Source organism: Leptopilina heterotoma, unplaced genomic scaffold (genome assembly GCF_015476425.1).
Source record: "Leptopilina heterotoma isolate Lh14 unplaced genomic scaffold, ASM1547642v1 Lhet_1051, whole genome shotgun sequence".
NCBI classification, from domain to species: domain Eukaryota; kingdom Metazoa; phylum Arthropoda; class Insecta; order Hymenoptera; family Figitidae; genus Leptopilina; species Leptopilina heterotoma.
Window position 1 is genome coordinate 242,722 of NW_025110820.1, and position 16,947 is coordinate 259,668.

Consider the following 16,947-nt stretch of genomic DNA (forward strand, 5'->3'; position numbering starts at 1 on the left):
CTATGTATTTTGAAGCTGAATCCAGATGCATGCCTAAAAGCGAAACTATCCGTTAAACGGACCCCCCACCACTACTTCTTGACGGAGGGGAAATGTCTGGTTCTCATCACACTCTGAAGTTTATTTACATTTAGAGTTTATGATACACAATAATGAAAAAGACAGGTTACATTTGATAGAATAAGAAAAATACACAAGTGAAATTAATTAAGTGTCTTTTTCATTAGTACAAAATTGAAAATGTGAAAATATATTAACATAATCCAATGTTTCAAATGAAAGAGTGCTCCAGTGATAGTTTCATCATATTATATGTATATTATTAAAAAGGAATGGTGACACTCATTTTCAAGAGACTAAATAAGTTAAGTTAAGTGTTTTTCTATTATAATGGCAATTTTGTTTATTATTGTAATATTATATTAGTGAATTAAATTACAGAGTGTAAAAGGTGTAAAAGATGTAAAAGATTGACGTTGGCCATAACCAAAAATATAGTTGGATATATATAAGATACAATAGAAGAAGGTGAGAATTTTACTTAAACTATCTCGTTTCTTTTATGTTCTATATTTCCAATAATAACTTTTTATTCTTACACTTTTAATATTTTCTTAGTATTATATAATTCTAAATTTGACACTTGCTACACCTATTTTGGTTATTTTTTCATCTTTATTTTCACTTCTGTTCAGTTGTTGAAATTTTTTGATGTAGTAAATATTATTTATTTTTTTATTTCAAAATTTTAAAAATTATTAATTATTAAATAAAATGAGCTAAATTTAATTTATTTTCAACTCTTTTAGAATATGTCTTTTTGAGGTTATTTCAATTTTTATACAAAAATTTTAAATTTCTTCATAAAATTTAAATTATTTTCATAAATAGTAAAATTCTTTATGAGAATTCCAGTTGTTTTCATAAATAATAAAATTATTTTCAAAAATTTCAATTATTTTCATAAATAATAAAAATGTTTATAAGAATTCAAGTTATTTTCATAAATAATAAAATTATTTTCAGGAATTTCAAATATTTTTATAAATAATAAAATTCTTTATAAGAATTCCAGTTATTTTCATAAATAATAAAATTATTTTCAGGAATTTCAATTATTTTCATAAATGATAAATCTTATTGCAAAATTTCAATTATTTTAATTAAACTACCAACAAGTCGCGCGCTAAAGCGGGCAACTAACTTCTTACTGCCTTTTTTAAATAAAATTAACAATTTTAAAAATAATAGAATTTAAAAATTTCTAATTTAAATTTTTTTGAAAACACTTAAAAAATACAATTTTAGAGAAATTACAAATAATTGCAGAAATTCAATTATTTAAAAAAAATAAAATTCAACTATGTTCAAAATTTGTAAAAAATTCTCGTAAAAATCCCAATTATCTTTATAAATAACAAAATTTTTCTCCAAAGTTCAATTATTTTATGTAAAAAAATTCTTGTCCTAATTTTAATTATTTTCAACATTTTTTTTAATTTCAATTATTTTCAATATCTACTATTGTAATAAAATTTCTTCTATTGCATTCATTCATCCTCCTATTGATTTGTCAACCAACGTATTTCGATCTTTTTCGATTTTTTTAATATAAGAATTAATTGTGCTCTTTTTTTAGGTAAATCTGAAAATAGAATAATTACTTTGTAGAAGAGAGGATCTTAGACTCAAATCAAAAAGGATCTGAAAGGTTTGGAAGCGCTCACATAGAAGGGGTTACCACAGTCAAAAATATCTGTCTTGAATCTGACAATCAAAATTCGATCCCCAATAATTATCAATAAACTATAATACGTTTAAAATTTGAAATTATCTTGTTAAAAGTAGTTTATTGTTTTCTCTGACAAAATAGTATATACATATTCTTCGATAGTTTATGCATCATTTAATCCAATAACATTTTTTTAAATATTTGCTGACAAATTATAATTATTGTTCGATAGATCAAAAACATTTTTTTAAGTTTGAGCAAACTTTTGAATTATTGAATTTTTAAAAGCAGAATATGGAAAATTCAAGAACCAAAGTTGAAGATCCAGGACATTTCTAAAAATTCTAGGACTGGTAGACACCCTGAATATATAATTTAAACTTGAAAACTTTTGAAAATCTGTCATCGAAATTGTATTTAAGTACCTCAAAAAACCCCTGAGTAAACAATTTTCTTTTTTGATTTCATACAAACTTACAAATATGTAGTAAATTATTCCAAAATCATAAAATTAATGAAATTAATTTTCGGTCTCAAAAATAAAAATTAATTACACGAAGCACATCTTCGAAGGAATTCCACTTTACATGTAAAAATAATGTAACATTAACAAATAAGCAAAAAAATCATCAAATAATTCATTTTAATTGTATTTATAATCTAATTTTTTCATCGACCAACAGTAAAGCAAAAAATGTTTTGAAAATTTGAATTTTACTTAAAATTTCCTCACTTTTTCGAGATTTATTAGCTTTGAAGTCTCATAAATGAAGATTAATTATGTTTAAACTAATTGTTTTTTTAGAAATGTGTTGAGGAGGGAACCGTCGAAAGGTATAGAAACTGATTTTATTTTGCAATAAGGAAGACAAAAGTTATTTAAAAAATACTGAAACCGCGGAGGGAATCCCTCCCTAGGTGTGTGACGGAGGGTTAATGAATTCTTAATTTATTTCTTGATATTCTAATGTTAATAAAAAATTATTCATTGATTATATCCTAAAAACACTATACATTTTCCTATATAACATTAGATGACTTTTGTAAACAATATTCGTATTATAGAACCTTTTTGGTGGAATCAGGAATGTATTGATGCTATTAATTATGAAGGAGGACAACAAGGAAAGATTGAATAGCCCTTTAGAGATAAATTTAAAATTGTTGTTTAAGAATAGTAAAGTGATATAAATTTCTATAAATTTTTAAGTAAAAAGTAAATGGATAGTGTTAACAGTATGATTTGCTTAGCATAAGCTACTCTCATAGTTGTTAAAAATTGAATTTTGAGAATTTTTAAACCCAAAGTGAAATAGTTGCAGACTAATTTTTTAAGGTCATTTCCATCTAAACTTTTTAAAAAACTTGTGCACAAAAGAATGTGTTTCGAAGATGATATCTTTTCATGTCTGTCTATGTGATCATTTTGCTAGAATAGGATGAGCTTTTGATCGGGGTTGTAATAGTAATTGTGTGGGGGCAAATTTTATTTGAAAATGTACACAATGGGGAGGGGGTTGAAAATTTTGATACAGTTTGAAAAGTAAATTATTTATTTTTTTAAAACCAAACTAAGTAAAAGTAGTTCTGAAGTAATAATTTTAAAGCTTATTACTAAATTCCGCTTCTAATTTACTTATTTTTTAATAGGCAGTTTTAATCATCAGTTTTAAATTATATAAAAAACAAATGATATGCTTTCAAAAGAAGAGTAACATTCACTCTAAACAATTATAATGATTGTTTATATGCATATATTAATTTGAGATTGTTTAGTATGTGAAACCGAAAATTTTAACTCATTACGCAAGAACAGAAATTGTTTTCATTCTTTTCTTTTTCGTATTTTGTGTTCCATTTCGTATTTTTTTACATTGTTTTGTAATTTTTGAGTGCGCGTTTGATTATCTTGTTTTTCGTGACATCACAAAAAGATTTTTCAGGCATGGATGCCGTAGCATTTTTTGAAGTGGGATTGTCTTTTTTAAGACTTTTGAAACTGCGGCATGACATAAACTACAAAAAAAAGCATTTTCGAAGGTGGTGGGTAAAACCGCACATTCAGACATGTATTAGAAACGATTACGGAGCATTTTCGACTCTATTCTGTTATTTTAAAATGCATGACCATGAAGAGTTTTACAAATTGTATAGGATGAGTGTCCCCCAATTTGATAAACTATATGAAATTTTGAAAACCAAACTAGAAAGATCTTCTGCAGTTAGAGAGCCTTTACCACCACAATTGAGATTTGCAATAACTTTACAGTAAGTTTCAGCTTCATGATTTCGCTTACTTGACTAATATTGTAATTATCGTATTTTTATTTCCACTAGAAAATATAAACATATCTCATTTACAGCTTTCTGGCACACGGCGATAGCATCGAAACTTTGTGTAAACTTTATTACATCGGAAAGTCAACCGTCTATGGTATTTTAAGCGATGTTTGCCAAGATATTTGGGACATACTTTCTCCTGTATATCTTCCGGAAAAAAGTGTTGATGATTGGAAAGAAATTGCGATCGATTATGAGAAAAAGTGTAATTTTCCTCATTGCTTAGGATCAATAGATGGTAAACACATCAGAATTACCAAGCCTCCAAATTCAGGAAGTGCCTTTTTCAATTACAAAAAGTACTACAGTTTCGTACTCATGGCCATATGTGATGCCCATTATCGCTTTACGTGGATTGATGTTGGCGATTATGGTAAGTTAGTTAAAGACATTATTACAATTATTGTAGAGAATCATTTGTCCTTCTCGAAACCATAATAAGGGCCTGGATGCTATAAGGTGTTACGCGACATTTACTTAACATGGCGCGTAACACTTTATAGCATCCAGATATTTTCACGAGGAAAAGTGTATTTTTTAGATACACGAGGAAAAGTTTGTACACTTGTAATATTCTTTCCTCATATTTACATGACCAAATATAAAAACTTCTGATTATTTTTAATAGGGTTTTAATCTAGCACTTATAAAAAATTTTATTTATAATATTGCTTAGGCTCCTTGAACGATGCCAGTGTTTTTGGTGCTACTGGATTGGCACAAGAATTAGAAGAGAAAAGGCTTCCTCTTCCTGAACCTGAATGTTTGCCAGGGACCCAATCATCAATTCCATACTTTCTGATTGGAGATGAGGCATTTAAATTACGTCCTTACATGATGCGTCCATACCCGAGAAGATTGGTCACAACATCTAGAGAAGAACTGTTTAATTATTGGTAAACTTGTTTATATGAGGACGTCCACATGAAAAGGGCCCATATTGTCGGTTCTAGTTTTCAAGATAATCGCAATTGGGGCAAAATCTTTTTTTTTATTTTTTATTATCAATCTACATGTTTTGACAAGTCGAATCATGCGGTTTTCATTAATTTATCGATAATTCAACTGTTTGATTTCATTGGTTCTTTAAAAAAATGAAAAAGCCCCATTTTGTCTGTCATTCGCAAAAGTAATCCGTATTTTAAAAATGGAGATATGAAAAAATTTAAAACCTCTTGATTTTTCATCTTGAAGGTGTCCTGGACTGTAAATAATTCTTATCTGAATTATTCAGATAAGAATAAAAAAAAATACCACATGTCAGTAAAGTCAGGGAAATGTCAGGAAAAAAATTTTTGTCAGGGAAATTAAGAAAATTGAGAATTTTTTCGACTTATTTAAAAAAATTGCGACTTTTTCGACTTTTCTTCCAAACATTTCAAGTATTTATTTACAATTTTTAAAAATCAATTTTTGAAGATTTTTAATTGCAAATTTTGAAAATAATTGAAATATTAGCTTCTAATTGTTAAAAATTCAATGTCATCAGTATTTTCAATTACATATTTCCAAAAATTCAAATAAATATAAAAATAATAATATTTTAGAATTATTTTTAACACTTTGAAGAATACAATCAAGCTCAAAATTTTTCATTAAAATTTAAAGAAAAATTAATTAGTTTTTTAAATTATACCAAAGTTTTTTTAAGAAATTCAATTATTTTCGAAAAATTACATTAAAATATTTTTAAAAACTAATTATTAAAATTGTTTTAAAATAATTTTTTAAGATTTAATTATCTTCGAACAATGTGAATGAAAGTTTCTGAAAATTTACTTTTTGGAGTTATTAAAATTTTTGAGAAATCATGGTCCTGTTTAAAATTAAAATTCTTAAAAAATTTGATGATTTTTATTTATATTTTTCAAAAATTCAATTATTTTTAAAAGATTTTACCAAATTTTAATTGTATGTAAATTATTCAAAATTGAAAAACTATTATATTTATATAATTACAATTATTATAAAAAATGAAATTTTTTTATTTAAATAATTTAATTCTAGAAGAACTTTTGGGAAATTATTTGAATTAATTGATTCAGAGATGAAGTTTAGTTGAAAATTGTAAAAAATAATTGAATTCAGGAAGGGTTATAATTGTAATTTTTAGAAATTATTCAAATTAATAAATTTTACCCATTTTTCGTAAACATTCATATTTTCCTGTAAAAAGAATTTTGTCAGGGAAAGTAATTTTAATGTCAGTAAATTGTCAGGGAAATTGATAAACTGAAACTTGTGGCCACCCTGGAATAACTTCTCAGAAGAACCAGAGATATTGATGTTAGAGTATTTTTTTCGTAACTGTCGAAATGAAAATTTGGATATTGCGTCAATTTTTTCATAATAGAGACTGTCAACAATTTTTAAAAAAGTTTAATATCTATTCTTTTTCTTCAAACGACACAATAAAATTGTACCTCATCATAAATCTTGTAAACAATGGTTTTTTAATAGAAAAACTGTCCTTTTTAGAAAAGGGCCCACATTGTCGATTTTTCGTATTTTCAAAATTAAGAGGGGGGGATGATTTAAAAAATTTAAAACCTGTTAGTTTTTTATCTTTAAGGTGCCTTGAACTAGAAACAATTCTTATCTGAATAACTTCCAACAAGAACCAGAGATAAAACAATTAGTTGGTATCGCAATCTTTAATTCAGTTTTTCTCGAAATGAGGTTTTTGGCGTTTTAAACTTTGAAATTTCGTAAATCAGCGAATTTTTAACCAAAAAAGTTCTAAGACCACTCAAAATTTTCCAAATTTTGCCAGGAATACGCCCATATAAATAACTCCAATAGTGCCAAAATGGGCTCTTTTCATGTGGACGTCCACATATGTTAATGAATGGTGTTTAAAATTACAATTAATATAATCTGTTGTTTGTGAATATAATTTTACGTCCTTTATCTTTCTATCGAAATCGAGTGTTTCTTCTGCTTTTTAACATTGAGCACCAGTAGTTGGACAAAAACTTTACAGGCATTAAGCCAACATTAATTCCAACTTTTGGTCCTTATCATGTCCAACTACTGGACCCGCAAAAATGGCATGTCCAACTATTACGGTCAAGAAGCAATTATTTATTTCCACATTTAAATCTAACTAAAATAAAAATTTTGATTAATTTCGAATTAATTTGAATCCTTTAATCATAATTCGAACGAAGTATAAAAATATCGTCAAGTAAACCAGTATATAATATCCTGTAAAAATCGTTGCCAAATTTGCTACTATTTTAAGTGTCCAAGTATTATAGTATCTTTACCTTACGTAATACAATTATTTTTATAGTCTCTCAAGTACACGGATGAGAATTGAAGACTCACTTGGAGTTCTTGTTGGAAAGTGGCGTGTATTTCATAAAGCTTTAGGTTTTAATTTATCAACATCTGTCAATATTGTCAAAGCTGCAGTGTGCTTACACAATTGTTTAATAACAAGCGAGTTAAATGACGCAGAAGAAAGAAAAAAGTATTTAAACAAAGAGATTTTGAAAAATATTTCAAAAAATCGAAATATGGAAGATTCGAGAAATGAGGAAAATAAAGAAAATGAAACTTGTGATTCAGATGGATGGAAAATCAGAGATATTTTAACATCATACTTAGAGAATAGAAAAAAATAATGTACATTTTTTCGTCAATGTCTCGAAACGTTTCAAAAACTAGTCATGTTTTGCTTTTTATTAAAAAAGTTATTGAACTTGTATTTTTAAATTCCTTAATATCAAATATTATTGTTTTTGTTATTTAGAATAAAGTTTGAAATAAAACTATCTTTTTAATATCTATTATCAATAGTTCAATAGCTGCAAATCAATTTTAAGATTATTTTATAGAAGCTTAACTAAGGTTACAAATATCTACTGCTAAATTTTTTAAATTGCAATTTAACGTTTAAAAATAATGCAAAACTTCAAGTATTGTGCATCTGATCCTCAATTGTTGAAGCGTTTTTCTGCAAATTGTTTTTGAAGTCCATGTACGCCATAATTTTACTGGACCAATCGTTCTGAAATTTGGTACATTACTCCACATAATTCTTTATGCATCCCTGGGAATTTTTTTTAATTACTAATTTTACAATAACAAATCAGACAATTTTTTATAGAGAAAACCTATAAAATGGATGAGAAGAAATTTTTGTCTTGGAAAATAGTATTAATTTTGATAAACAAATTTTTACTACAAAATCTCAAAGAACAATACATCAAAGATGATATATTGCCAATTTTTTAAATCTATTTTTTATATAAAGTGAGATATTCAAAATAAACGTAAATTTTTTATTTGTTTCTACGTTAATGTGTAGAATCTATTGATTTTTCCCAGCAAGCGAGTACATAATACAGAAGATAGACAGATTCAACAACTGTTCAACTTATGCACATCGAGAATAAATAACAATAATTTTAATTTATTTTAATTTAACGGATTACACTCTTAAATACATTAATAATAATAGTTAAAATAATACTAATGAAACTAATAATAATCATGTCAACATGCGTCATATGCAAAAATCTTATTCAAATGAAGAATTTGTGAGAGCAGTGAATAATATGGTGCCTACCCCGACACACATTTATTTTATTGAAAATGTACGATTAAAGTAAAAAATTCCATATTTTCTCTGTTAAGTAGATACTGTAATCCAATATCTGGAGTAACTGCTAAGCACGGTTAAAGTTTCAATCTTTATTTCCCAGATAATTATTTTCAATTGTGTCCATTATCAAATGAAATGTTCTTCTCTTCTCATTTGGAGAAACTTTCCTAAATGTCTCGAGTAAAATTTCTTCGTATGGATCATTTGCTTGAAAATAATTGTCTTCAATTTCTGTTAAATCCACGTTGTGTACAGTATTTTTCGCTCTTACTGTATTTTTATTTTGTGAATAGAAATTAGTTTTTGTCAAATAATATTGAGATGCAACTTCCGTAAAATTTTTGAATAAGGATAATGTCTCTTCAAACGATTTTTCGGTTGCTTCCAAATCATTTTTATATCTTTTTGTGTAGTTATCGAATGGCGGAACAATTTCTATAAATTTAAATAAATATACATTAGAAAGTCGCTTCATGAAAAAATTAATTTTGCTCGTTATGTAGGGGAGAGTGGGGCTAGTTGCACCACTTTTTTATGTAATGACTTTTATAATATCAATTATTTAATAGGTTATATATGATAAATTAAAAGAGCAATCACTCATTTATGATTTAAAAGTATATATATGTCTCGTTATAAAATGATTCGATCATGGCAACAACATTGAAAAAAGTCGCTATTGATGCAAGACGACCCACAGGTGGGGCGTCTTGCACCACACTTTTTATACTTAAAGAATTTACATCAAATCCACTATTAAATATTGTTAAGCACGTTCATTAATTTCAAAAAGGCAATAAATAAACAGTAGACTAACAATTTTTTTACAATAGGGGATGAAGGAAAAGCTGGAACATGGAAAATGTAGTAAAGTGACGAAAGAATGTTGGAAGATCCATTTTTAAAAAATACATTGCGAGTAAAGTGTAGGATATGTGCATTTAAAAGGAAGGAATAAATGGTGGAAAATGAGATGTATCTTGAAGGATAAATGGATGAATTGGCAAAATTGAGTAAAGATAAAAGTGAAGGAATGCGATAACCTATCATACAAGATGACCCATTAAGTTTTTTCTTGAATTTAATTTTGAATATCCAATTTTCTATGTGAACTTCTTACCTTTATTTGCAGAGAATTGCTTTCTCTTTTGTGAATTCTGTATTACTTTCTGTGTAAACTCTTCTGAATTATCTCGATTATTTACTTTCTTTATAGGAACATTCGCAAGAGATGAAGGAATTCTATTATATATAATCTTATTGTTCAATTTTACATCACTCACTATACGCAATTTTTTATTTGTATGGAGATTACTTATTTCGCCATTATATCTATTTCTATTATTTCCAATTTCATCATATTCAATTTCGTCATATTCATTTTCATTATAATTTCTATTTTCTTCATTTTCATCATAAATCTTTTCACACATACTTTGATTATTTATTTCGTCATTTTCAATTCTAAAGTTGAATTTAAATTGATTTTTGTCTTGATTATTAGTACTTATATCCTCGCTTGTTCTAACATCATTTTCAGAGAAATCAACTTCTTCGTTTAAAATTGTTTCAAGTTTATCAAATTGTGCTTTTACTTCAAGTTCCTTCGGTTTATTTATCTTTTTTAAGAAACATAGTCGCCATTTATAGTTTTGATTTAATGTTTCCCTTTCTTGCATTTTATCCCTCCAATATTTGACCATGTAATTGTCTGCTATTCTCTTAGTTGATGTTGCTGATGTACATGGTAACTCATCTTCGCGTTCGTGCAATTTTAACTTTCCTTCTGTATTTTTCTGTGCAGAAAAATCTGCAAAGTAACGGTCATTTTTTTGTCATTAACAAATACTCATGATTTTGACTAGCTTACTATACAAATATTATGCGTGGAAATTGATAATCTGCGCGAATTAGAAATTCACAGCAAAGCTTGCGTCAACCTTTCATGTCAGATCATTAATAAGATTACACTATTTTATTACTTGTGAAATATTTTTTAATTATTACCTTGATTACGCTTCTCAATATCATTCCCAAGTTGTAACAAATTGTCATCAATGAAACATTCCTTAATTAAGTTATCTTCAAAAGCTTTCTTATTGGCTTGATTTTCAGCAACTTGGGTGATTAAACGCACATTATTGAAATTGAATGCAGTATCCACACCTTAATTAATTGTATATAAATAATTTTTAAGAAATATATGCACCATCACAGTCTCGTGATATTTTAGGATATCCAACAGACGTCTTAGGAATATCTGTTGGCTAACGGAAATAACGATATTTACAGAATGTATCCAGGATGTCAGTGGATATCGTCATTATATCCATTGCTGTGAGGGTATCAAGATTGGATACTTCTTTTCTCTATACCTATAAGTCAATTTTTGTGATTATTACCTTCACCAATTTTCTTCAAATCATGTAAATTATTAAAAGTATTATTTTCCAGCATTCTCGAAGTTTTACTATTCACACATTCTTCAAGTAAATGATCCGTAGAAATATTCTCTTTTGCTTCATGTCCGATAACTTGAGTTAATGATCCCATAGTATTGAATGACATTTCATTTACAATATCTAAAATTCAAATAAAAATAATTTTGAGAAATTATATATTTATTATTTGACTATGAAAATTTATGAAATTATTGCCTTTATCAATATTCTTCGAATCTTTCAAATTCTTGAAGAAATCATTTTTGACGAAGACGATTTCAATGTTTTCTAAATTTGTTGAAATGTTACTGTCATTTATCTCACTTTCTACAACTGCTGGTAAATGATGATTAGTAACAGGACCTGCTTATATTAATTTTTTATTTTACTTTATTATTATTATACTCTTTTTACTTAAATTTAATTTTTTAACATTTTAATATTATTAACAAAAAAATTATACCATCACTCGTTTCTTCGATGCCATCAAAGGTAACAGAATCGACTCCTAAAAAGAGAATACATTATACAAATTTTTTGATTGTACTTAATTTTTGTAACGCGTTTCATTTTATTGTCAAAAAATTATACCGTTATTTGTTTCTTCCATATCATTGTTATTACCAGTAAGAGAATTTATTTCTGCCAATTGGGGCACCTCACTTTCATTTTGTTCATTAGAGTGAACAATATTATCCGAAAGGAATAATAAGTCGTCATAGTATTTAAAAGTTATCTTCTTCTGTGGTTCTTTCAGTTTCTTCTTATGGAATCTGACAAAAGAGTCTCTCAAATACGTCCATCGCTTCAAAAATGTGTTTTCTACAAAAATTAAGTACTTGAAGCGTACGGAGTCATAATTTAAGACCTACTATAGACTCATTTGATACTAGTTGAACCTCTTGTTAGCCTATATCATTAGATCCAGAAATCATATAATCAAGACTCCTTCAGGTCAACTTTTCTCACAGGGGAGCCCTATTTAAAACTTCGTCAAACCTAACGCTTTATTATATTAAACCTATGATGACATGACGACCCCAAATTTGAATAGTTATAAATAAATAATTTGATAGTAAGAAGCCGCAGTCATTGATTCAAATAGGAATATTTTACAAATGAGCTATTTAATAATAAATATATTAGTTAAATTTACTTTTAGGTCAAGTTAAAATAATTGAAATTTTTTGTTACTTATTTAATTAGTAAAATTTGACTATTTTTTTAGTTATTATTTATTTACTAATAATTATTAATTTTTTATTTTTTTCTAATTGCTGGAGCAAAAAAGCCACCACGATTTTGCTAATAATTAATTTATTTTTAACCCTCACATAGAATATGGAACAAATAAATTAATAAATAGTTTTAACTAAATGTGAAAATTTATTAAAGAAATCTAAGAATTAATTTAAATATATATTTTATAAAAATTTCCTTTTTTACAGATGAACTTCATATAGACAGATCAGAAATTTTGTGATGCACTCCAAAGAAAGGTTTAATTTTGTTAAACTTAATTTAATTTTTCTTAATTATTTTAGTTGTAGTGAAGATTTTAGTAATACTTACAATAGTTGTTTTTGTGTTATTTCATTCGAAAAATTATATATAATGAAAAATGATAGGAATTTGAAAATTTAGTTTTGTTCAGAACTTTTCACAATAAAGAAAGAGAGTTTAATCATTTTTTTTATTTTATCATTTTATGCGTAATCTAGCTAGATATTTCTAGTCCGAATTTCCTCTCAAGAATCTAAACAGGTTCTAGTCAGATTTTTCCAAACTAGATTTTCTAGCGCGATTCTAATCAGAATTCAAGATTTGGTAGGGACACGTAGGGAAAATTCTACATGGGTATTATCTTCTAAATTGAAAAAAATTATCTTGAAAAATTAACCTATACCTTTAATAAAACCAAAATTAATTTAAAGCAACTGAAAAATATGTTTTAAAGTCTTACGATTGTCTCCATATCCTTTCTGATGCATCATCTTAACGATACTTTTCCAGGATGAATTTCTTTCTTGATTATTTTTATCATTTCTTCTATATAAACATGGATGACTTTTCACAGCTATTATTAGCGTTAAATCCTTGTCATTTCTTTCGTTATTATGTCTTCCCATTTTAGTTAAATAAAAAAATATTGCAATTAAAGTTTAGTGAAAAATTTTCAGTAACTACTGAAGTTGGTTATGATTTTGAATGTTTTGACATTTCGCAGATTGGATATGAATACACTAGAGAATCTATTAGGCACTTCAAGTTAGATGAGATAAATATGTTTTACGACAATCAATGCATTAATCAATGGAACGAAATCAGTTATTCTACAATAACTTTTTAAAAACACATTTTTTAACCAAAGTGTAATGGCAAATTATTCTTAACTTATCGAAAGCTATTTTTTAAAACAATAAAAATTAATTTTTTTTATTTTATTAATTTAAAAAATAGCTTTCGATAATTAAAGAAAAATTATTTGCCATTACACTTTGGTTAAAAAATGTGTTTTTAAAAAGTTATTGTAGAATAACTGATTTCGTTCCATTGATTAATGCATTGATTGTCCTCCAGCAAAACAGCCATATTAGATTTTTTTACCCAAACTTGAACTACCTAACTTATTATAATATCGAGAATAACATCACTAATCATTATTATTATTTTATTTATTTACTTTCCAGGTAAAATGATTCGTACAAAATTCATACGAAAAAGTGGTAGAAAATTAAAAGAAAAAATTCCAGCAGACATTATATTTCTAATAATAATAATAGTAATCATTATTACTCTTTTATGATTTACGACACAGGTGTGCAAATTCAAGTTGCCACCAGTGCTTGAAAGTTGACTTAACTTTGGCATGGAAAGTTTCGGTTGCCAAAATTTGCTTATATTTTTGGCAAGTACCAGTACCCTAAGTCGGCCTGATTTTGAAAGCCAACCATGACATGCAGAGTTTGACAAACCATCAGACCAACTGTGGTCCCAAAGGGTATAGCAGTGACAAGCCTTGAACCGCTCACTGATACAAACAAATCGATAATTTTTTGAAAAAATCGTTCGTCAATCAGTATTTATTCGCATATATGTATTTAAATAAGACTGAAACGAAATAAAACTCTTAAAGTCAACATTAAAAAATGTTTACTTAGAAATTTCTAAAATTATGGTATATCAAATGCTTATAAACTTTAAAATAAAAACAAAACAAAAATATTTGAATTTTGTCCAGATAATCGAAAATCCGGATAATATGAGGTCTCTACTGTAAACATAAATTTAATATTTTAAAAGACATAAAAAATCGACCTATAACAGTTAAATTAAAAAAAATGATTAACTATGAATTTTTAATTTGGAAACTTTTCGAAATAAAATAATTATTATAGAAATAAATTATTCTAAAGTTTTTATTTTAAAATTAACTGTAGTGATTAAATGAAAAAATTAATTTTTATTTTAATTTATCGAAATAAGAATATACGGATTTATCGAAAATTGCTCCTCATTTATTCTGTTTCAATTTTTTAGAAGAAACAAAATATAAAAAAGAGTAACTTCAAGTGGTTCTATCTTTGACAAATTTTTGAGAGTCAAATTTTATTTCTTCATTGCTAATTGTACCCTTTTCTATCTGATTTAAAAAATAATATTAATATAATAATAAAAATTGGAAAATGGACAGAAATCTAATTATTATTCGTAGTGTAGAGAAGTATCCCTGTATATACAATAAGCACTGTGGCGATTACAAAGATAATCTTAAAAAAAGTCGTGCCTGGTCAAAAATTGCAGAAATTTATGAAGACACTTGTAATGAAAGTCTAAGTGGTGAGTTCATTGGTTAGAAAAATAATGTTTTTAAATGACTCTCTTTCCTTTCTTTATTATTATGGAAGTAAATTTGTTATAAATGTATTTATTTTAAATGATTATAAATAAAAAAAAATTTTAAGTTGAAAGCATAAAGTCCAGATGGACTTCCTTGAGAAAATTGTATATGGAGCAGCACAAAAAAATTAATAAATATATACCCAGTGGCTCTGAGGCCCAAGAAGAAACAAATATCTGGGAGTATTATACTGATATGATGTTCCTAGACGGTCATGTTAGACACAGAAAGTAATATAAATACATTTTCTTGTCTCATTATATAATATATGTCTATTTCATAATGGAAAAATATACCGAACCTTATATTCAGTTTATTTCTAATAAAATTTCTATTGTAACAGGACGGTAAGCAATTTCAATTTTGCATCGTCAAATGCTTTTGCACATCCTGATGATGTCAATAATGGAGAAGAGGAAACAGATAATGAAAATAACGGTGAAAATTTAAAATTATTTCTAAAATAGTAGACTTTAAAATTATTAAATGATTTTTTAAACTCTCTGTAAATTTAAAATATGTTTTATTTGGAAAATCTGGATAAGTCATATGAAATTTAAAAATTATTTTTTTATTGGTAACCCCGACAAATATTATCAAAACACATATTTATAAGCCTTTTAAAATAATATATTACATAAATGTTTATGAACAATTTTATATTTCAGGACTGCTAAGAGAACAAAAAATATGCCCAGAGTCACCAAATTGTGATGAATTGCCTGAATGCGTACAGCGTTTGTCCAATAATGGAGAATATGCTTTAAATGGCTACGAGAAAATAATAATTAGTGCATTTCGAAAAATTCGCCCAGAAAATATTCGAAATATGTTTGAAAAAATGATGAACTTGTTGGAAGAGGACGAGGAGATATAACGTCGCATCACTACTATAGGAATCGCGATTTGTTCAATATTTAATTATTTATTAATTATTTAATTATTATCGATTCGATAACCTTAGATTATATTTTTGTTGCATTTACTGCGAATGAGTTTATTTAAAAAGTTATTATATAAAAAATTAAATTATAATTGCTCAATTAAAAAAAATTGTGTACGTAAACAGGAAATAAATGATAAAGTAATTGACCAAAGAATAATGTTTTATTTTTATGTAACCTAAACTTCTTTGTAACAATATATTCAACTTGTAGGGTAAACAATTTTTTTATGTTAATGCTTTAATAATATTTTTAACGTATAATTAAATACTTGGCTATAAAACTAATAAATAATTATTAAAGTTAAAATTATTAAAAAATTATCTAAGCAGTATTCAAACCAAGAAGTAGTATTTAAATGTTCTTTGAAGAATATGTCATTAAAAAATTGAAAATATTTTAATCAGGGTTGCCACAAAAATTGGACATTGTATTTTCCTGATTTCCAGGCAGAATATTGACCTTTTTCCATGACCATAAAGATTGAATTCTTGACGAAATATTCGTTACAATTTTTTTAAATAATTGAATTTCTTCAAAGAATTTTATTATTTTTAAAAATAATTGAATTCTTGTGATGAATATTGTTGTTTATGAAAATAATTGAATTTTAAAAAGAATTTTATTAAAATTCCTCAAAATAATTTTGTTATTTATTAAAATAATTGCATTAAAACTTTTAAAATAATTGAATAATATTAAAAAATTTATTCTTGTCAGAAAAGAAAAAAATTTTGAATGTTTTTTATTAAAATTCGTATGGTAGTTTCATAATTTATGAGGAAAACAAAAGACACCAAAATCTTTTCTGAACTGTGGCAACCCTTGTAATGTATATAGCCTACAATGCTCGCAGGCTTCTAGAATTTAAAATATTTCCTACAAGATAATATATGTGGAACATCTTGGAATATTATTTGAATCTTCTGATTTCTTCCCTCCTATACTAGACTATTCTTTTAATTTATCCACTTTAC

General features: G+C 26.2%; 1 protein-coding gene across 3 annotated transcripts; it reads left to right on the forward strand.

The window, feature by feature from the left end:
* The first annotated feature begins 6 nt into the window (after window positions 1-6).
* Window positions 7-15,996, forward strand: LOC122501876 (protein ALP1-like). 3 transcript variants are annotated; one of them, XM_043611645.1, is made up of 5 exons: window positions 7-528; window positions 3,676-4,000; window positions 4,096-4,445; window positions 4,749-4,968; window positions 7,368-8,922. In XM_043611645.1, exons 2-5 carry the CDS (start codon window positions 3,678-3,680, stop codon window positions 7,699-7,701), a joined length of 1,227 nt encoding a protein of 408 aa, XP_043467580.1. In that variant the 5' UTR covers window positions 7-528; window positions 3,676-3,677; the 3' UTR covers window positions 7,702-8,922. The 3 variants fall into 3 exon arrangements, with proteins under 3 accessions (XP_043467580.1, XP_043467589.1, XP_043467573.1); XM_043611654.1 differs by lacking the exons at window positions 7-528; window positions 7,368-8,922 and adding exons at window positions 15,370-15,464; window positions 15,695-15,996 and having other exon boundaries at window positions 2,758-4,000; XM_043611638.1 differs by lacking the exon at window positions 7-528 and having other exon boundaries at window positions 2,758-4,000.
* The last annotated feature ends 951 nt before the right edge of the window (window positions 15,997-16,947 follow it).